General features: G+C 59.9%; 1 protein-coding gene across 2 annotated transcripts; it reads left to right on the forward strand.

Annotated features, from left to right (window-relative positions):
* Nucleotides 1-18,600, forward strand: GDPD2 (glycerophosphodiester phosphodiesterase domain containing 2). Of its 2 annotated transcripts, none has more exons than XM_073358604.2 (16): nucleotides 1-483; nucleotides 3,302-3,456; nucleotides 5,049-5,152; nucleotides 5,330-5,423; nucleotides 8,663-8,722; nucleotides 10,103-10,201; nucleotides 10,752-10,845; nucleotides 11,686-11,831; nucleotides 12,648-12,730; nucleotides 13,417-13,567; nucleotides 14,211-14,423; nucleotides 15,395-15,546; nucleotides 16,000-16,147; nucleotides 16,305-16,387; nucleotides 16,989-17,017; nucleotides 17,499-18,600. In XM_073358604.2, the coding sequence occupies exons 2-16, from the start codon at nucleotides 3,349-3,351 to the stop codon at nucleotides 17,549-17,551; spliced, it is 1,617 nt and encodes a 538-aa protein (XP_073214705.2). In that variant the 5' UTR covers nucleotides 1-483; nucleotides 3,302-3,348; the 3' UTR covers nucleotides 17,552-18,600. The 2 variants fall into 2 exon arrangements, with proteins under 2 accessions (XP_073214705.2, XP_073214704.2); XM_073358603.2 differs by having other exon boundaries at nucleotides 5-483; nucleotides 14,208-14,423.
* The last annotated feature ends 1,618 nt before the right edge of the window (nucleotides 18,601-20,218 follow it).

Genomic DNA, 20,218 nt, shown 5'->3' on the forward strand with positions numbered 1-20,218 from the left:
GGCTCAGCCTGGAGCCATGAGTCTGAGCCTGCCTCTGCCGCCTCCCCGCACAGCCTTCCCCAGCCCTCCCTAGCGTTTAATCTGGCCAGAGCGTGGGCTGCCTGCAAACTCCAGAGTGCTGGGGCTTGTCACGCTCCCCCTGGGCCCCTTGGCCGGCAGCCCTGGGAGTGAGTGACAGGCCCGGGGACAGGACAAAGGCATTCTGCTGCCCCCTCAATCTTGAGCCCTAGCTGCACTACTGCTTCCCCTCCCCCTCCTCCCCCAGGCAGCCTGGCTGCTTGCCTCTGCCTGGGCTCCCATACCTACCTGCCTGTGAGTCAGCTGGGAGCAGCCCTGTGGGAGGCCCTGGCTGGCAGAGCCGCACACCTTGGTGCAGGCGAGGGGAGGAAGGGATCCCAGGGCTCCGGAGCGGGGAGAACGAGGGACAGGCCTGAGCCCCAGCGTGCCCCACCTGCCAGCGGGGAGAGGAGAAGGCCAGAGCAGGTATTCCCCTAAGCCAGCTTGCTGCACCCAGCGAGAGGAGGGGGAGCACTGCCCTGCTGGGAGGGGAGGGGCATGAGCAATAAGAAGGGGCTGCCCCTGGGGTGGGGGTAGGTTCCCAGCGAGTGGGGCGGACGGGGCTGGGGAGCGAGAGCAGCAGCTGGATTTGGGGAGGTGGGGCGGGCAGGGCGCTGGGTGAGCACCAGAGCTGTGCTGTGCCAGCCTGGATAGGGAGCTCAGGGACCTGCGGGCCGTGCCTGGCATCAGCCCCAGCCCATCAAAGCCCCTGGCATCCTCTCCAAAGAGTGTGGCAGCCAGGGGCTGTGACTGCCCAGCCCTGTGACCTGTCTGGGGCTACTCGCAGGAGCCAGGCGCTGGGCAGCTTCAGCCACCTTCACACCCTCCATCCGCGTGTGGCTCCAGTCCCAGACCCCTGCCAGCCAGCATGGACCATGCCCCGGTACAGCCAGCTCTGGTGGGGAGACAGCCCAGCTCCAGCACATCTTTGAGCAGGATGTTGCCCTGTCGGGGACTATGCTAGCCCCATCCCCACTGATAGGTGCGAGAGGCCCCTTGGCTGCTGGGCCTTGGGGGGACTCCGCTGGGGCTGGGATTTAGGGCACTTACTCTGGTGCCTCTGCGCAGCAGGGGTGACGCATCCCAGCTGGGTCTGGGGCGTTCAGGCGGGGCTGTGACCGACCCTCCCAGTGTGTGGCGTGCACCTGAGCCGTGAAGCTGTGGCAGGGACTCCAGTGTGCTCTGTCCCGCTGTGGCACACGCCCTTTGGGCTGGCTGGGAAGGTCACGGAGGGCAGGGCTGAGATCCCTGGTCTCCATGGAAGTGGCCGGGGGCTGAGAGTTTTCCTGCTGCTGCCTGGGCCGCAGAGGACAGAGAAGCACCATCTTGGCTAACAACTCTCAGAGCATCCCCAGAGCAGGGGCAGTGGGTGGCAGCTCAGGGCTGTCCCTTCTCCCTGGTATCGGTGGGTTCGGCACTGCCCCAGGGACACAGACACTTGCCCCCGGTGAGCACGCTGCAGCCAGGCAGGCCAGTCGTCCCTGCAGCCAGCTCCGTTCCAGCCCAGCTGCGCCCTTTGCCCTGTGGGGAAGGGCTGAGCCGCTGGCGGTGTCGAGGATGTCCTGGCATGAAGCAGCGCTCGGTACTCGTGTGGGCTGCAAAGACCATGGAGCAGCCTGCTGGCAGGGGCAGTGCTGAAGGTCGTGGGTCTGCCTCACCTGGGGTCAGGGCTCCTGGGTTCTAATCTCTGCGCTAGCTGGGGTCTAGAGGTTAGAGTGGGGAGGAATGGGAGTCCAGCTCTGACCCTAAGTCCCTCTGTGACCAGTGGAGAGCCACTTGAAGCCTCTGTGCCGCGGTTTCCTTCCTGCACACAGGGGTAGCCCTGCAGAAGGGGCTGTGAGGGGCCATCCGGGAATGCCTGAAGGAGTGGGTTAGCTCTGTGCAGCAAGCCAGCAGCAGGGATTTCCCTGACTGCTTCCTCCAGCTGCATGGCAGAGGTCCCTGCAAATACCGCCAGCGCTGGTATGGGCTGGGGAGGACCTCCCTCCCTTAGACCAGTAGCCTGCTCTGTGACCAGCACTGTGCCCCATGGCACAGGCTGTGCGCTTCCACCAGCAACCTCCCCTTCCCCGGCCTTCTGGCCAGAGCAGTCCTCCTGTTGCAGGACAAGAGCGATTCCCCCCTGCCCTGGGGCGTGGCCTATTGGCCAGGCACAGCCTGGCAGCTGCCTCTGGGGATCCTCCTCCCTGTGGGTCCAGCTGCTCGCCAGCCCCCCAGGCTCCCTCACCTCCCTACCCCCTTCCTGTCCTGCATTAACAAAGGGGTGGGTGGAAGGGGCTTGACCCAGCACAGCCCCACAACTTTGCTGTTGCTGAGCCCGGGCTCATGCAGCACCCACCTCCTGCTGCGGGGAGCCCGGCAGGTCCAGGCGGCACCCTGGCAGCTGGGGGGCACGTGGCTGTATCCAGCTGGCTCCCAGTGCCCTGCAGAGCTGGGGAAGGAGGAGCAGGCATTGGGACCTGAGGGGATCCCAGCTACCTTCCCTTGCACAGAATCAACCGCCAAGGCAGAAATGCCAGGCCCTCCCAGGCAGCTCTGCCCCGGCGCTCAGGGCAGCGGGGAACGGCAGCCGCTGGCTGGGAAGTGGGACACTGGGGCCGTTGTGAGTGTCCCCCTTGGGAGCAGGGCGGGTTGGTGAGCCCCCCGGTGACATGCAGGGAGCTACGGCTGTTGTGGGAGAGCCGAGGGGAACGGCAGGGCCTTGGCGTGCCCGAGGGCCAGGGCACTTGTGCACGTGGGCATGTGCCCTGTGCGCGCACTGAGCCCGAAGCCATGCTGGCCGGGGCCCTGCAGCGGGTGGCTCAGCAGCCCTGCTCCGTGACACTCGCCCCCAGGAAGGCCAGGCCTGGGCCCAGGCAGGGGTGCTCCGAACGGAGCAGCTGCCCAGGACAGACCTGGTGAGGGCCCCCCCGCCCGGCCCAGCCTTCCTCTCACTCCCCGTGAGATCCTCCCTATGGTGGCTGACGCAGGACGCCCTCCGCTGCCCCCGGGCCCGGGGTGGGCACGGCTCCATGCTGTGCAGCTGGCTTGGGCTTGCCCGGGCGGGAGGGGCCGGAGGGGCAGCCTGCACCGGGTAGGTTCCTGTTCGCCTTTGGCCTGGCGCCCGGCCTCTGCATCTCTGCCAGGCACCTGGGGCAGCTTGGTGACTGAGCGCCCAGCAATGCCCAGGCCCCCCCAGCGCCAGGCTGCCCGGTCCCACTCTCCTGAGAGGGGGGGATCTCCCATGTGCTCTCTTCCCCTGCAGGAGGCCTGACCCCCCCCAGTGCGGTGCTGGGGACGCAGACCCGCCGCATGGCGAAGAGCCCCGGCTGCCGCTGCCCCGGCTGTGCCATCGGCCTGCTCGGCCTGTACAGCTGCCGCTGGGCCAAGGACCAGAGGAAAGGCCTGAGAACCACCAAGGTGAGGGGTGCTGAGCTCGGCTCTCCCCGACCGGCACAGCGGGAGGGGCAGGCCGAGGGCCCGGAGGCCCCCCCCGCCCGGGGCAGAGGGCGTCTCCCTGTCCCCTGCAGTGCGGCGGGGGGGGGGGCGGCTGTCCTCGCACCCACGGGCAGCTCTCAGTGGGGCACGGGGCAGCAGGTGCTGGGTCACGGCAGCGCTGCCCCGAGGGGGGCGCTCAGATTTTCCCCTCTGCTCGAGGCAGGGAGCCCTGCCGGGGCTGGGAGCGTCACAAACGCTGGGCCAGGGGAATGGCCACGGTGGGGTTGGGGGGTAAAGTCTCCTCTGGAACGGCCGCATTCCCTGGGAGCAGCGGTGACGTCAGACGCGCTCCCAGCCCTGCTGGGCTCCTGCGCCCACCCTGCACCACAGACAGCCCACAGCCTCCTGCGTGTGCCAGGGTCCCCAAGGCCCCACTGTGCTGGGGCGGGGAGATCCCAGGGGCTCTGCACCGCAGGGGGGCTGGGTCTGTGTGGGGGGTCGGGGGCAGATCCCAGGGGCTCTGCACTGCAGGGGGGCTGGGTCTGTGTGGGGGGCCGGGGGCAGATCCCAGGGGCTCTGCACTGCAGGGGGGCTGGGGGCAGGGATCCCTGGGGCTCTGCAGACTCAGGGTGCGCGGCCCTGGGAGCCTCTGAGTCCTCCAGCTCCCATGGGTGGGGCTGAGTAGCAGCTTGTCCCATCTTGTTGGGAATTTGAGAGCAAACCTTGATTAGAAACGTGCCCCACTTGGCAGCAGCAGCAGTTCTGTTCCAGCTCCCTGGGCGTGGGGCATGTGGGGCTGGCCTGTCCGGGTCGGTCCCTGCTTCAGCTGCTTGGATAGGGCCCCCGGGCTGCCAGCACGCCCACGTGTACTTAGTAACAGCACTGAAGGCTCTGTGCTTCCACCCAGGGTGTAACGTACCTGGCAGCCGCACAGGCAGGGCTTAATTTGTACGGGGCCAGGGCGGTTCCGAGCAGCAAGCCCTGGGGGGACCGGGGGCATCAGTTATGAATGTAAAAAAACTTACTTGAGCCCCAGCCCCTCTTCCATTGCACAGGGCCCTGAGGCCACGGGGATGGCAGCTCCATCCTCACCCAGGGAGGGGAAAGACTGGCCCAAGGTCACAGAGCGAGTCAGGGGAGGGGCTGAGAATAGAACCCAGGAGTCCTGGCCCCTGCTGTATGGACTATTCTGACCCTAAGCTGTTTGAACCCCCATTCGTTCTTATTGGGCTCCTGTGTCTGTGCCAGCCCCATTTGGGGCTGTGGCTCCATCCAGTCCTGCTCCAGCCGTCCCTGACATGGGTAAAGCGTGGCATCCCCTGGGTGGTGATCACCTCCCTCTTTCAGGGCTTGGGGGAGGTCCTAGCACCTCTTCCTGTTGTAGCGTGGGGGCAGGGGCAGGCAGAGCACAGAGCCAGGGAAGCAGGCATGATGGCCTCTGGCGGACAGGCTGGGCCCAGGCTGCCCTGGGCTCTCCTGCAGGCATGTCCGGGTAGCTGGTAGCTGCCCTGAAGGGGCCAGGGTGTGGCTGGCAGGAGCCGTGCAGTCTCTTATGCGGCCCCTTTGGTTTTCAGTGGGACTGTGGCTGGTTGTTCTTCCTCTTCTGCGCCTGCCTCTTCACGCTTGTATGGCTGTACCATGCCCTCATCATCCTCAATGACTTCCACAACCTCAACGAGTGAGTAGGCCCCTCCCTGTCCCCCACTTCCCCCAGCGCCTGGCAGCTCTCTTCCCCATCCCCAGTGCTCCCTCCCCCCATCATATGCCTCCCCAGCTCATAGCACCTCCCTTCCCCACAGTCTGTGCCTGCCCCTGGTGTACCCAGCCTTATCTGACTCTCCTCTCTGCTTGGCAGGTTCCTCTTCAGACAGACGCAGTGGTGGGTAGACTGGTCCATGCCCCTGCTCGGAGTCACGGTGCTGCTGGTCACGTATTCGGCCCTGCTGCTGGTAGGTCCTGCTCTCTGGGGCCCTCGCTGCATCCTGCCTGCTGGAGACGTTGCTCCACGTCTCTTGTGCTGAGCTCACTCAGGCCCTCTGCTCTTCGGAAGCTCCTGAACGATCCCGACTGGCCCAAGGGGGTGGGCTGACCCAGGGGCTGGGGCCCTGGCTTTCTGAGCGGGGCCCTGCTCTCTGAGATCGGGGTGTCCCAGGAGGGCTGCTGGGCCGCGGCTCAGGAGCTGTCCTTGCAGGAAGCCAGGGAGGATATCATAGGAATGGAAGGGACCTCAAGAGGTCATCTAGCTCAGTCTCCTGCACTTGTGGCAGGACCAAGGATTATCTAGACCATTCCTGACAGGTGTTTGTCCAACCTGCTTAAAAATCTCCAATGATGGAGATTCCACAACCTCCCTAGACAAGTTATTCCAGTGCTTAACCACCCTGACAGTTAGCAAGTTTTTCCTAATGTCCAACCTAAACGGCCCTCCCTGCAATTTAAGCCCATTGCTTCTTGTCCTATTCTCAGAGATTAAGAAAAATAATTCACCTCCCTCCTCCTTGTAACAACCTTTTATGTACTTGAAAACTGTTATCATGTCCCCTCTCAATCTTCTCTTCTCAAGACTAAACAAACTCAATCTCCGCTCATAGGTCATGTTTTCTAGGCCTTAATCATTTTTGTTGCTCTTCTCTGGAGTTTCTCCAATTTCTCCACATCTTTCTTGAAATGTGGCACCCAGAACTGGACACCATACTCCAGCTGAGGCCTAATCAGCGTGGAGTGGAGCGGAAGAATTACTGCTCATGTCTCGCTTACAACACTCCTGCTAATACATCCCAGAATGATGTTTGCTTTTTTTTTTTTTCTCCAACCGTGTTACACTGACTCATATTTAGCTTGTGGTCCACTATGACCCCAATGTCCCTTTCCACAGTACTCCTTCCTAGGCAGTCATTTCCCATTTTGTATGTGTGTAACTGATTGTTCCTTCCCAAGTAGAGTACTTTGCATTTGTCCTTATTGAATTTCATCCTGTTTGCTTCAGACCATTTCTCCAGTTTGTCCAGATCATTCTGAATTTTAATCCTATCCTCCAAAGCACTTGCAACCCCTCCCAGCTTGGTATCCTCCGCAAACTTTATAAGTGTACTCTCTGTACCATTATCTAAATCGCTGATGAAGATATTGAAAAGAACAGGACCCAGAACCGATCCCTGCGGGACCCCACTCGTTATGCCTTTCCAGCATGACTGTGAACCACTGATAATTACTGTCTGGGAATGATTTTCCAACCAGTTATGCACCCACCCTATAGTAACTCCATCTAGGTTATATTTCCCTAGTTTGTGTATGAGAAGGTCATGCGAGACAGTATCAAGAGCCTTACTAAACTCAAGATATACCACATTTATCTTTCTTTCTCTCCCCCCACTCCTTACCCTATCAAGGAAAGCTATCAGGTTGGTTTGTTCTTGACAAACTCATGACTGCTGACTGTTACTTATCACCTTATTATCTTCTAGGTGTTTGCAAATTGACTGCTTAATTATTTGCTCCATTATCTTTCCCGGTACAGAAGTTAAGCTGACTGGTCTGTAATTCCCCAGGTTGTCCTTTATTTCCCTTTTTATAGATGGGCACTATCTTTGCCCTTTTCCAGTCTTCTGGAATCTGTCCCATCTTCCATGACTTTTCAAAGATAAAAGGAGTACTTGTGGCACCTTAGAGACTAACCAATTTATTTGAGCATGAGCTTTCGTGAGCTACAGCTCACTTCATCGGAAAGCTTATGCTCAAATAAATTGATTAGTCTCTAAGGTGCCACAAGTCCTCCTTTTCTTTTTGCAAATACAGACTAACAAGGCTGTTACTCTGAAACTTTTCAAAGATAATCGCTAATGGCTCAGATACCGCCTCAGCTCCTTGAGTATTCTAGGATGCGTTTCATCAGGCCCTGGTGACTTGAAGACATCAAACTTGTTTTTCCTGTTTTAACCTCTGATCCTACCTCATTTTCACTGACATTCACTATGTTAGACGTCCAATCGCCACAAACCTGCTTGGTGAAAACCAGAACAAAGAAGTCATTAAGCACCTCTGCCACTTCCACATTTTCTGTTTCCCTCCCTGTCCTCTCATTGAGTAACGGGCCTACTCTGTCCTTGGTCTTCCTCTTGCTTCTAATGTATTGTAGAATGTTTTCTTGTTACCCTTTATGTCTCTAGATAGTTTGACTTGCTTCTCTAGGATCTCACCTACCAATTCCCTGAGTTTGCTGAAGTCTGTCTGCCTTCCTGAAATCCATTGTCTTTTGCTGTTCTCCCTCCTGCCATTCCTTAGAATCATGAACTGTCATTTCATGATCACTTTCACCCAAGCTGCCTTCCACTTTCAAATTCTCAACCAGTTCCTCCCTATTTGTCAAAATCAAATCTAGAACAGCCTTATATTGTCTCCAATACATTCCAAGAACTGGTTGGATAATCTGTGCCCTGCTGTGTTGTTTTCCCAACAGATGTCTTGGGAGTTGAAGTCCCTCGTCACCACCAAGTCCTGGGCTTTGGATCATTTTGTTAGCTGTTTTAAAAAAAACCCTCCTCCACCTCTTCTCCCTGGTCTGGTGGTCTGCAGTGGACCCCTACTATGACATCACCCTTGTTTTTACCCCTTTTATCCTGACCCAGAGACTTTCAGCAAGTCTGTCTCTTATTTCTATAAAAAGAAAAGGAGTACTTGTGGCACCTTAGAGACTAACCAATTTATTTGAGATTTCCACTCCATACGGCTAAATGCAGTGCCTTGCATAATGACAGGTTTCAGAGTAACAGCCACGGCTGTTACTCTGAAACCTATCTTATTTCTATCTCAACCTCAGTCCAAGTGTGTACATTTTAATATACAAGGCAACACCTCCTCCCTTTTTTCCCTGCCTGCCCTTCCTGAGCAAGCTGTACCCTTCTGTACCAATATTCCAGTCACGTGTATTCTCCCCACCAACTCTGTGATGCCAGCTGTGTCATAGTTGTTTGTTTATTAGCATTTCGAGTTCTTCCTGCTTATTCCCCATACTTCTCACATAAGTATCCAGACATCTCTAATACCGATTTGATTCCCCCCCATCCCAGTTCTGTCTTGTCTCTCCTTTATCCCTGCTCTAACAGCCTGTGCTCCCCCAAATTCCAGCTCTTCTCCCAGGTCTCCATGTACATGTATTCCAGCTCCAGCATCTTCCTTGTTCCTCTTGCAGGTTCTTGCTCTGTGCCTGCAGCTCTGTGGCCAGCCCTTGAAGTTACATTGTGTGCACAAGGTAAGGGCCAGCTGGCATCCAGTGCCAACGGAGGGGCCCCTGCACAGCCCACCCCTCCCCAGACCTAGCATCCAAGCCCTGCCCCAGCCCCAGACGCCGCCACACCCAGCCCTCCAGCGGCACAGCCGCCTGCAGTTCCTCCTGCCCAAAGGCCCAGGGATCCGGTTCAGGTCATTCCTGTTGCCCATGGTGTGGGGAGCCGCGGGGCTTGCATACCCCTCAGGGCCACATGTTGAGGCTCCCCCTGAGCCAGTGCCTTGCCCCACATGTAGCAGGGCCAGTGCTGGCCACACTCACTAATCCATGCCCTGCCTGCTGTCCCTGCCATGCAGAAGCAGAGTGGGCTGCCTGGCAAGGCCCTGGTACCCAGCTGGCAGCTTCCCTCCCCCCGCCCCTGCCTTCTGTGACAGGGGCAGGGTTTGTTTATCCTCTTGTGGGGTGATAACTGCTCTGGGGGATAGCACCTGGCATTGTCAGTCCTGGGAGGCTCCCTGAAGTGGGCCAGACCCCCCTACCCCCCAGGGGTCTCACTCTTCCTCCAGGGTGAGCCATGAGGCTTCACTTCCCCCTTAGACCCAACCCCTGTGGCTCCAGCCCTCCTGCTTCACACTGAGCTCTGATCAGCCAGTGCCACTGAGACAGACTCCTGGGAGAGACTGGGGCCTGCTGCGGGGATCAGTGCACTCAGCCAGTGTCCACAGGGGCCAGCTGGAACACGCGGGCAGGCCCGAGGCCAGCGCAGAGCTGAGGGCAAAAGCTCAGCCCATCCTGACTAGCCCAGCCCCGCTGGCGTGAGTTGGCTGTAGAGCTCCGACTCCTTCCAGTCCCCATCTCCTCTCCCCCCAGGCCTTTTGCCCCTGAGCTGGGGGATGGCGCGGAGAGGTGGGGAAAGCCTCTCCCTCTGGGTCACTACACATCCATGTCCTGCTGACGGGGTTCGCTGTCGTCGTCTTAGACTCCTCACTGATGTGGGGTCAGCCACAGCCAGTCTTTTTCCACTGAGGCATCCTGGGTCAGACAGCCGGGTGATGTTCATCCTGATGTCTCTTAGCCTCCCCGAGAGCAAACCTTCCTGCCCCCGACCCCTCTCATACAGGGTAACAATATGAAATCGGGGAAACTGAGGCACACACGGTATTCACAGTAATATTACAGACCATTTCCCCCTTCACCACAGGGAGTCGAACTCAGTGTTTAACCCGGGGCAGCAGGGCCCCAAGGCGGGAGGGGCCCAGCATATGCAGGGTGAGGGTAGAAGCGGGGACTCCAGCTGCAGGGGTTGGCTCACCTAGGGGAGGGTAGGCCACAGGCAGGGTCCCCGGCTGTTCTGTGGTGTCTAAGATGCACCTGGTCCTAACTGCCATGTGTCCGGCCCCCCAGTGCCTGCTGATCCTCACCACCCTGGTCGTGGCCGCAGCCTTTGTTGCGCTCGATGTGAAGTGGGCTGAGCAGTGGCAGAGCGCACGCATCTCTCTGCAGGTGAGAGCGGAGGCAGAGCCCTTCCTGTGTCCCAAGGGCTCTCCCTATGGCAAGGGGAGACCAGCCTCAGGGCATGGGGGAGGGGATCCACTGGCCTCGCCACCCTGTGGTTAGGCCCAGCCTCAGACACAGTGAGGTTTGGCTGATTCTCCCGCTAGGCCTGTCTGACTCCTGCAGCTCCCCCGCACAACGGACCCTGTGTCGTTCCAGGCTAGGGCCCTCGGGGGGCTCACACTGAGTGCCAGGTGCTGCACGGCCCCAGTGAGAATAAATAGCCACTCCCAGAGCCCTGGGGCAAAGCCGCCTGGCTCAACCCCCTCCCAGAACCTGTCCCTCCTGCCATGGGGACGCGGCGTGGTCACCTCAAACCCAGCGATGCCAGCTGCTGGGCAGCCCAGAAGGCTGGGCTCAGCCCAGCAAGGGGGAGCCCTGGGGGGCCGGCTGTTCCTGGCAGCTGCAGGGGAGCCTGGCATGCAGGGTGGGCTGATGGGAGCACGGAGCCGGAGTTCGTAGCTGGGCACTGAGTGGTGCTGGTGTGTCCACCCCACAGGCGACGGGCCCCTTCCTGCACATCGGAGCCGTGGCAGGCATGACACTGCTCGCCTGGCCTGTGGCTGACTGCTCCTCTCGTACTCGCTGTGCAGGTACTCCTGGGCCCCAGGGCGCTGAGCAGGGGTGGGGCCATGGGGACGCGGCTTTTAGTCGGCTCCGCCCTCCCACGCCTCCCCTCTGGTGTGGAGCAAAGGCCTGTCTGCATCCTGCCCCTGGCAGCCAGCTGCCCTGATGCCATAGCCCTGCTGAGCTGCACCCAGAGATGGGCCATAGACGCTGTCTCAACAGGAGCCCAGAGCTCTCCCTGCACCGCGTCACCTGAGGCCGGGCTAGTGCCCAGTATTTGCCCTGAAAGCGTAGGCTGGGAGGTGGCTCTCCCTTTGTTCTCAGCCATGCAGGGCCTAGGACATGCGGCAGCGGGTTCCCCTTCCCTGCAGTACATGCACACGTGTCCTAGCCAGCACCACCCATGGCTCAGTCTGTTCATAGACTGGGAGCTCTGCAGGGCTGGGGCAGCTGTGTCTGTGCAGCGGCTGGCATGACAGCCGGGCGCCCCAAGCGCCAGCAACCCTCTGGGCAGGGGCTGTACGGGCAGCACCCTGGCAGGAAGGGGCTGTGAAGGCCCAGCCATGCAGCGCTGCTTGGTGCCCAGAGACCGTCTGGGCTGGAGCTACCCACGCACCTAAGCAGGCGGCTTGTGAAGGACACTACCTGGCACAGTGCATGGTGGCCAGGGGCATCCGAGTCCCTGGCTAAGGGCTGCTCTGCTGGGGGGCTTAGGGGGGACCCATCGCTCCCTATTCTTGGGCAGGGTGGGGAGCCCCACACCCGCTGCAGGGGGAGCAGCCCTGGCTAATCCCTCCCCATCTCTGAGTGCCTGCGGTGACGCTGTCCCTGACCGGGCTCTGCCTTGTCCGTGTGTCTGTCTGCAGCCCCCAAGGTACTGCTTCTGCTGGTGTATTTTGGTGTTGCAGCTGCACTGTACCTGGCTCCCCTGATGATCTCCTCCCCCTGCCTCATGGAGGAGAGCCAGCTGCCCCCCAAACCAGCGCTGGCTGGGCACCGCGGGGCCCCCATGGTGAGTAACCTGTGCCCAAGGGCAGCTGCCCTTCCCTGCCCCCCCCCACCTGCAGTGGGCATGAGCCCTCCCTCCTTAGCTTGGGAGGCACCAGCTGCCTGCAAGCGCTGTGCCAGGGAGCAGCCTGGAGCGGCTCGTGCCAGCTTGGAGGCAAAGGCAGGTTACAGCCCTCAGTGCAGGTGGCTGGGGGGGTGTGTGTCGGGTGGGGAGGTGTCCTGTGCCCCTGCCCTGCCCTGGGTCCCAGAGAGCAGCATTCCCTGCTCACACCGCAGACACAGGCAAGCAGGTAACCCCCAGAGAGCTGCCTCCAGTCTCCCGAGACCAGCTTGGGGAGGGGAGTCCTTGCAGCCTGCCCTGTGGGTAGCCAGGCTGGAGAGGGTGTGGGGCATGGTTGGCAGGGGCTGAGGCAGCCCTTGGGGTTGAGCTCTCACACATGGGGCCAGGAGCTAATTGGGACGTGTTTCTTCTGGGTAGAATTTAACCCCAGCCCTGGGCTCCCCTGACCACCGCCAATACCCCTCAATCCCAACCCGCAGACCCCCTGCTTGCCAGCACTGGGGACCCCCCCACTCCTGCCTATGCCCCTCAATCCTGCCCTGCAGCCTCCTGCTATCCCAGCCCTGGGTCTCTCCTAGGCAGAGCTGGGGATTCAGCTACTTCCTGAAATCCCACCACTGCCTTAGATCAAGCCCAGCAAACTCACTGCATGTCTGAGCCCAGAAGATTCGAACTCAGCACAGTGGGGCAAGCACCCAATGCGCTGCACCCCTGCCCCTGCCCAGCTTGGTTTGCCTGTGTCCTCTCTCCCTTGTTTAGCTGGCTCCAGAGAACACCCTGATGTCGTTCCGGAAGTCAGTGGGCTGTGACGTGCGTGTGTTTGAGACCGATGTCCTGGTGAGGTAAAGTGACACCCAGGGTCTCCAAGGGGAACGTGTGCTCGGCTTGCCTGCCCCAGCTCCCTGAGCCCCAGGCCTCTGCCCACTGCCCCCTCTGGGGTGAAGGGGGCAGCTCCACGCTAGGGGAGGCGTCTCCAGGCACCAGCCTGGGCTTTGTGAGAGTCCCTCCTCTCCTCACCCCTTGCCCATCCCTCCCAAGGGAAGCTGAGCCCAGCCCAGCTGTCTGGTGCTCTGGCCTGGCACCCCACCCTGCTCGATCCCCATTTCTCAGGGAGAGACACAGGGCTCCCCTCACTGGCCTGTTAATGCGGTGAGGGTGGGACCCGGGACAGGTCTGGTGTGGGGAGGGGAAGTTTCCTCCCCTGCTGTGGAGAAGGGCCGATAAGTGACCAGCTGCTGCCATTGCAGGACCATGTGTCCTCCCGTAGCAACCAGCACTGACTCCTCCTATGTCTGGCTCTGGCTCCCAGCCCCACGAAGCTTCAGTCCCCAAAGGCCTGATCCAAAGGCAGGCGTTTGGGAGGGGACTCCCCCAGCATCCTGGGACACAGCATGGCGGCGTACAAAGGGCTACTAGGTTGATCCCTGTCAGAGGTGCCAGGGCGGTCAGGTTGGGGGGAGGGGTGCAAACGACTCATGATGCTGCACTGGGCAAGGTCCTAACTACCCCATCCCCTTCCCCTTGCCAGTGCTGATGGGATCCCCTTCCTCATGCATGACGAGAAGCTCACCCGGACCACAAACGTGCGAGAGGTGTTCCCTGCCTGGGCCACCATGAACGGCACGGCCTTTAACTGGACTGATCTCCAGCAGCTCGACGCCGGCAGCTGGTTCCTGCAGGTCAGGCCCCCACCTCCCCGGGGCGTGGCAGGGCTTCTACATTCCTGCGGCTGCTGTGACCTGAAAGCCCTGGCCCTGCGGTGCCCTGCAGAGGGCTCTGCCCTGCTGCACTGATCCAGGCTGCTCTTGGCAGAGCACTGGGACCAGCCGCTCAGAGCCCTCCCGGGGTTCCCAGGCCCTGGAGAGTACTGCTTCTGCAGACTCTAGTGCCCCCTTCCATGGGGTGGGGGGCTACCTTCCAAGCCCCACTGCCTGAGCTGGGAGTTGCTCTGACCTTCCAGAGGCATGGGGAAGGCTGGCTGGGAGGGGTCGGGCTTCTTGGGCAGAGGGATGGGGTAAGCCGTGTCCTGGCTGGGCTCGGTGCCCGCCTACACAGTGATGCTTTGGTTAGCACCTAACTGCAGCGCTGCTCTGGTCTCCTGCAGGTGGCAGGGCGACCTGTTCTCCCTCTGTGCCCTCGTCCTGGGGTCTGAGCAGCTGCTCTGCCGTGCTAGCGAGCACTGGGGGGTGCTGTGGGTGCAGGGGGAGCACCCTGTGCCTTGGGCGCTGGTGTTGAGGGGGCAGTGTGGGAGGCCTGGGGCCAGCTGGGAGCAGTGCCGCCCATGCGGGGGAGCTGCTGACTCTGGCCTGTCCCTTCCAGAAGAACCCGTTCCGCTCGGTGCAGGGCCTCTCCAGCGAGGAGAAAGGCCAGGCGAGGACACAGAAGATTCCGACCCTGCAGCAGGTGCTGCAGGAGGCCAAGCAGCACAACGTCTCCATCATGTTCGACCTCCGGCCCGAGAACCACACGGACTACCAGAGCTTTGTTAACGTCACCGTGGAGACCATCCTCCAATCGGGCATCCTGCCGCAGCTGGTGAGCCTGGCTCTGCCCCGGAGTCTGATGCCCGATGGGCAGCCGGAGGAGGGAATGGCTGAATGTCCGGGCCAGACATCCTCCCGCAGGGCTCCCTGAGCCTGCCCTTCACCAGCAGTGAGCTCCCCACCCCATAGGGTGGGTCAGACCCACCCTAGAGACTCCCTGAGCGTGCTCAGGATCTGCCCTTACCATGATCCCAGGTACCCTGAGGTCCCCAGCATAGGCCCTCTGTGCCACAGCACCCTATTGCAGGTAGGCTGCCGGACTAGCTGCTGCCCTGGGCCAGTTCCTCGGGCCTGGGGTGCTTTGTAGTACGGTTTATGCCCTAACTGTGCAGGGAGAGATGTAAACTTACTGGGGACTCCCTGCTCCTCCTCCCCCCATGTCTAAACAGTGACTCAGAACAGGTGTGGCCATGAGCCAAGTTGGTGCTGAAGCAGGAAAATCAACAAGCTGCCACCTTTGTACCCCCTGCTGCTACCACACCCTGCAGCTCCATGGCTCCCTGACGCTATGGCCACCTTTCCAGTCCCTCCGCCCCCAGCCCTTGGGTGCTGGATATACATGACCCTGCCAAGACCAGCCTGGCATCTGGGTTCACTGCCCCTTCCTGCTCCTGCTCCCCATTTAGGGAGGAATTATTCATGACACTCTGTTTACTTTGCAGACACAACATGCCCTTGAGTAAGGTGCCTACAGGCTCTCTGCCCAGTGGGTGCCCTCTGCCCATGACCAGGGGCGCTGGAACAATGTGTGCAGTGGGGGTGCTGCGAGCCATTGAACCCAGCTGAAACCTTGTATTTAATGGAAACCACTTCAAGCCATAGGGTGCTGCACACCCACACCTCTCGTCCCAGAGAGGGGGCTGGGATGCGCATGTCCGTGCGGCTGGCCCTGCAGCCTGGGTCCCAGAGCACAGCGAGCGCCCCCTGGTCTCCCAGCTCACTCCAGGCCTGATTTTCCCCCAGGTTCTCTGGCTGCCTGACGGGTTCAGGGAGCAGGTCAGACGGCAGGCACCAGGCTTTCAGCAAATCTACGGTCTGAAGAGCAGCTGGAATGAAACAGAGTCTCCGCTGCGTGTGAACCTGCCGTACCAGGACGTCAGCACGGAGGAGATTGGGTGAGAGCCCCTTGTTGGGGAGCACAGAGCAATGGCGCCTCAGCGGCTCAGCCCAGCAGAGGCAAGTCTAGCTCCCCCTATGGCCACCTACGCATCACAGAATCTAGAATATCAGGGTTGGAAGGGACCTCAGGAGGTCATCAAGTCCAACCCCCTGCTCAAAGCAGGACCGATCCCCAATTAAATCATCCCAGCCAGGGCTTTGTCAAGCCTGACCTTAAAAACGTCTAAGGAAGGAGATTCCACCACCTCCCTAGGTAACGCATTCCAGTGTTTCACCACCCTCCTAGTGAAAAAGTTTTTCTCTGCATCCTGACGCCCTGGCTGGCAGCAGAGCTTGAACCCCAAACACACAGGTCTCAGCCCCGAGCACGGGGAGCACTGGGTGAGAGCCAGGCTTTCCCAGTTCCTGCTGACCTGTGCCACACTAACGAGGCTCCATCCCCTCTGCAGCCGGTATCGCCAGGACAACGTCTCCGTCAATCTGTATGTGGTCAATGAGCCCTGGCTCTTCTCCGTGTTGTGGTGCGCAGGGGTCGGCTCCGTCACCACCAACGCTTGCCAGGTGCTCAAGGAGATGAAGCGCCCTCTCTGGCTGCTCGTAAGTGAACCTACCCTGGGTGGCGCTGGCAGAGGCCTGCATGCCCTGAGCCCACCTGGCCCGTCTGCAGTGCCACTCCCCAGCGAGGGGGCCAGGGCCTGTTCTGCCGGGGCTGTGGTCCCCATTGAACTACTCATCCTGTCTTGTTGCCTTGCAGCCCCGCAGCACGTACCTGATGGTCTGGATTGTGACAGACTGCGTCTCCTTCCTCCTGATCCTCTCTGCCTTCCTCCTGCTGCAGTAAGTTCAGCCTCTTCTGGGTCCCGTAGCTGTCCATGGCATAGGAGGCCTCATGTCTGCTGCCCTCTGGGTGAGCTGTAGGTAGGGCAGGGGCTGCCCGGCCAGGGGCTGCTGCGGTCACTCACCCACCCTCTTGATCTGGGAGAGCCGCTCAGCAGCGCTGGGAGCCCACTTCTCCCGCCTCGCACGGTGCTAACCTGGGACACAGCGGGCTCAGAAGGAGCTTTCCTCCCTGGCCTCTGCCATGAGCCTGGCCCTGAGCTGCTCCATCCCACTGCTGTGGGACTTGGTCACAGCTTACTGGCTCCACCTATAAGCTGAGCAAGGTGGGCCTGGCATGGAAGCCCTCCAAGGGGACTCGAGTGACTCCATTGCCCTGGGACCCTCCATGGCTCATTATGGTTGGCAGGAGCTCCCGTCCCATTCCAGCCATGGCAGAAAGGCCGCTACCAACTCAGAGCTCAAACCACAGTGGCCAAGTGATGGGGCAGAGCCCTGGGGGAGCAGCCCTGGCCCTGGGTGTGGGCTGATCTCCCTGTGGCAGGGCCTGAATGGTGACACACTCTCTCCTGAGTGAATTTCAATGCTGTTTGCTTTCCAGGAAATGCTCCAGGAGAAAAGAACCGGCAGGTAATGGGCCCCTACTCTCCACCCCGCTCCCTCCTTCGGTCCCTCTCCTCACCACACCCTCTTGCTGCTGGTGGTCTTCCCCTCCCTCTTCCTCTCAGATCACTGGCTCTCCTCACCTGCAGGGCCAGGCCCTTGCCAGAGCTTAGCTCCCAGGGGCTCTCCCCACCCCCCACTGAGCTTTTGGGGGGCTCTGCCAGCAGGAGAGCCTGGGCCCAGAGCCTAACTCTGACAGAGTGAGAGGGAGCTGCACCCCACCTCAGCCCTGTGGGGGAAAAGGGGAAGGAGCCCCAGCCAAGGGAGCTCCCATCCTGCCTGCTTCCCGAGCAAGTGCTACTCCCTGAGATGATGAGGGTGCAGGGGGGCCAGGCAACACCTCCTGCAGCAGCAGCTGCCTCCCACCCCACGATTGTTGCTGGGCTGGGGCAGCCCTGGGGAGGACAGAGGCTCCTGGAATGACCCTTTCTCCCGTTTGGTTCCCCAGGGTCCAAGACAGACGTACTGCTAACGAAGATTAACAGCCTCATGCAGGAATGACGGGCAGTGCCTGGTGGTGGAGGGGTTTGAGCTGGGCACAGGTGGTGTTTAGCAGGGAGCGCCCAGACTTGCTTCTGCCAGCCTTGAATGCCCTTTCCTCTGCAGGGCCCTTTCCAGGCCGTGGGCTCCCCACAAACCCTCAGTCTCTGCCCTGTTCTGCTGGGGCTGGGTTTATCCTGCCCCCATGGGCACATCTCCCCTGCAGGTCAGGGGCATGTGCAGAAACCCCCTCGGTGATGGGTCTGTCCTGGAGTAGGCAGGCATGTGTTCTGCCCACGGGGGCAGAGCTGGGGGTGGACACCAAGACCTTGGCCTTGCAGCCTCCTGGGGCTGCGGGAACAGATACTGTCCTGGAGGCTGCTTGTTAGACCAGCTGGGATTCTCCTTGGTCATACCCTGCTGGGCAGGGACTGGTGCAGCTGCTGCTGATGTGTACTGACTTTTCCTGTCTCCTGAAGCATGGCTGCAAAGAGACTGCTAGAGGTGGGAGGGGAGCCTGGAGGGTTTCATTTACAGGGAGCCAGGTTTAAAGAGCTCCTTGCCTTGTGCCATTGGGGAGCCTAGGACTAGTCTGGGGAAAGGTGAAGGGGCAGGAGTGCATCACAGGCCCAGGCAGCTGGGCTGCAGCATGGGGATCTTAGTGCAGCAGGATGGAGACGAAGGGTCCCTCACAGAGCAGAGGAAGCCATTATCCTGGGTGAGGCTTTGGCACTGGCCTCTAGACAGGCGTGCAGGAGGCAGCAGTAGGCCCAGCCCCAGGAGACCCCGACCCTCCTTGTCCAGTGGCAGAGATGGGGTTCAGCTTTGGATGGAGGGGATCGTGTGGGGGGCTGTCTTTCCAGAGAGAACACAGGTGCTGGGTGAAGGCCCCAAAAGCACCACCCTGGACTGGGTGTGGAGCTATTCTGCTGGGTGGGGGGTGCTGGGGCATGAAGCAGCGTGGCCTCCCCAAGATCTCTTTGCTGCAGAGGTCTCAGCAGCATGCGTCTGTTTTACTTGTTCTTAATTATGTATGTTAATAAACTGACCCAACCGGATAAAAAAACGAACGACTAGCATGTCTGAGCTGATTCTCAACTCCCCCAAAGGGACCTAGGAGCTGGCATCCGTCAGCTCTTCAGGGGCAGGCTGTCCCTCTCTCCTCTCTGGAAAGCACCTGGCCCAGCAGGGGTGTTGGACCAATTAGATGAGGAATCCCTGCTTATACTAGTGAGGTAAGACGGTCCAGCAACAGCTCAGAGCCAGTGCCTCACCGCACGGAGAGCGTGAGTAGGGGAGATCCCAGCTCTGCGCCAGGCCTGCTGGGGCCTGGGCTACACCCAGCCCTGCTCAGTGCTCTGCTTTCCCCATCTGTAAGACCTAGAAGCTGCAGCAGGTTGGAAGGATTAGTTCATGGTGGCTGGTCAAGTGCTACCTCAGCTGGGATGTGCAGGGGCATTAATGGCAGCCCTGAGCAGTGCCCTCAGCGGGGCCAGAGGGCCCACAACAGCCCCATGTGTTCTCACTGAGCACTGGCCCTGACTTTGGGTACCCACCTGGGGCCTGATTCCCAAGGGCTCATCAGGATCTGTAGGCACTTGGCACATCTGCGGATCAGGCCTGAGGTGGGCATCAGCATTAGGAGCTACTTCTGGAAAACTGGACCTTTCCGTGGGTAAGGCTGGGAAAAGCAAACATGAGAGCTGTGCTATTTGTGTTGTGTCCCCACCACCTAGTGCCGAAACAAGGAACAGGCACCTCTAGTTACTGCGGTATTGTAGCCGAGGGACAAGGGGGGTGAGGCAATGTTAATGGACCAACTGCTGCTAGGGAGAGAGACAAGCTTTGCAGACCCCTCTGTATCTGACCTATCAGTCCTCATCCTCGAAGGAAACCTGTGCATGACCTTCAACAGACAAGCCTGGGAGCTTAAATTCGTAACTTGGCTAGACCCTACAAATCATGGACTGAACAGAGATGCTGGAGTTATAGCTCATTACAATGATCTTTAACCTACTAACTCCCGTCTTGGTCCTGTGACTGTGGGGTGTTAACAGGCCCCTGTACCTTGACTGGTGCCTTAAAATATGTGCTAGCTTAGCATACGTAGTTATCTGTTCACTCTTGTACTGAGCTGGGACACTGAGTTCCTTTCCCAGGCCTGGACAAGAGCTCACTGTAGCTCCAAAGTTTTGTCTCTCACCAACAAAGGTCCAATAAAAGAGAATCCCTCACCCCATTATAGTTAAAACACTCCAAGCTCAGGAGAGGGAGAATGGAGTGGGAACAGGCTCAGTAGTGACAAGTGTCCTATTTAAAGTTATTTCCAGTACAAGCTCTGATGGCAGAGGGTTTAAGCGTAACCCTTCTGCCTGTCAGAGTTGGCAGCAACAAGGGCCGGGTTCAGTATCTAGGGGATCCATTCCAATAACACAATGCAAAACCGGCTTGAGCCCCCACCCAGTGACCTGGGACAAATATATACCACCCCCGCTGGGCGCCTCCCAGAGGCGATACTTCCCCTCTCGCAAGCACAGAGTCTGAGTGTAACAAAAAGCCTTTTAATAACAGAAACATTATGTTGGGGAAACACCACCAACAGGATTCATAACACAACCCATGAGCAACCCCCCCCCAAGCAAATTGGGGCATGTCCTTTCCCTTTGGTTCTTGAGTCCAGCAACCCAA

The sequence above is a fragment of the Lepidochelys kempii genome, chromosome 9 (genome assembly GCF_965140285.1).
Source record: "Lepidochelys kempii isolate rLepKem1 chromosome 9, rLepKem1.hap1, whole genome shotgun sequence".
Taxonomy (NCBI): Eukaryota; Metazoa; Chordata; order Testudines; family Cheloniidae; genus Lepidochelys; species Lepidochelys kempii.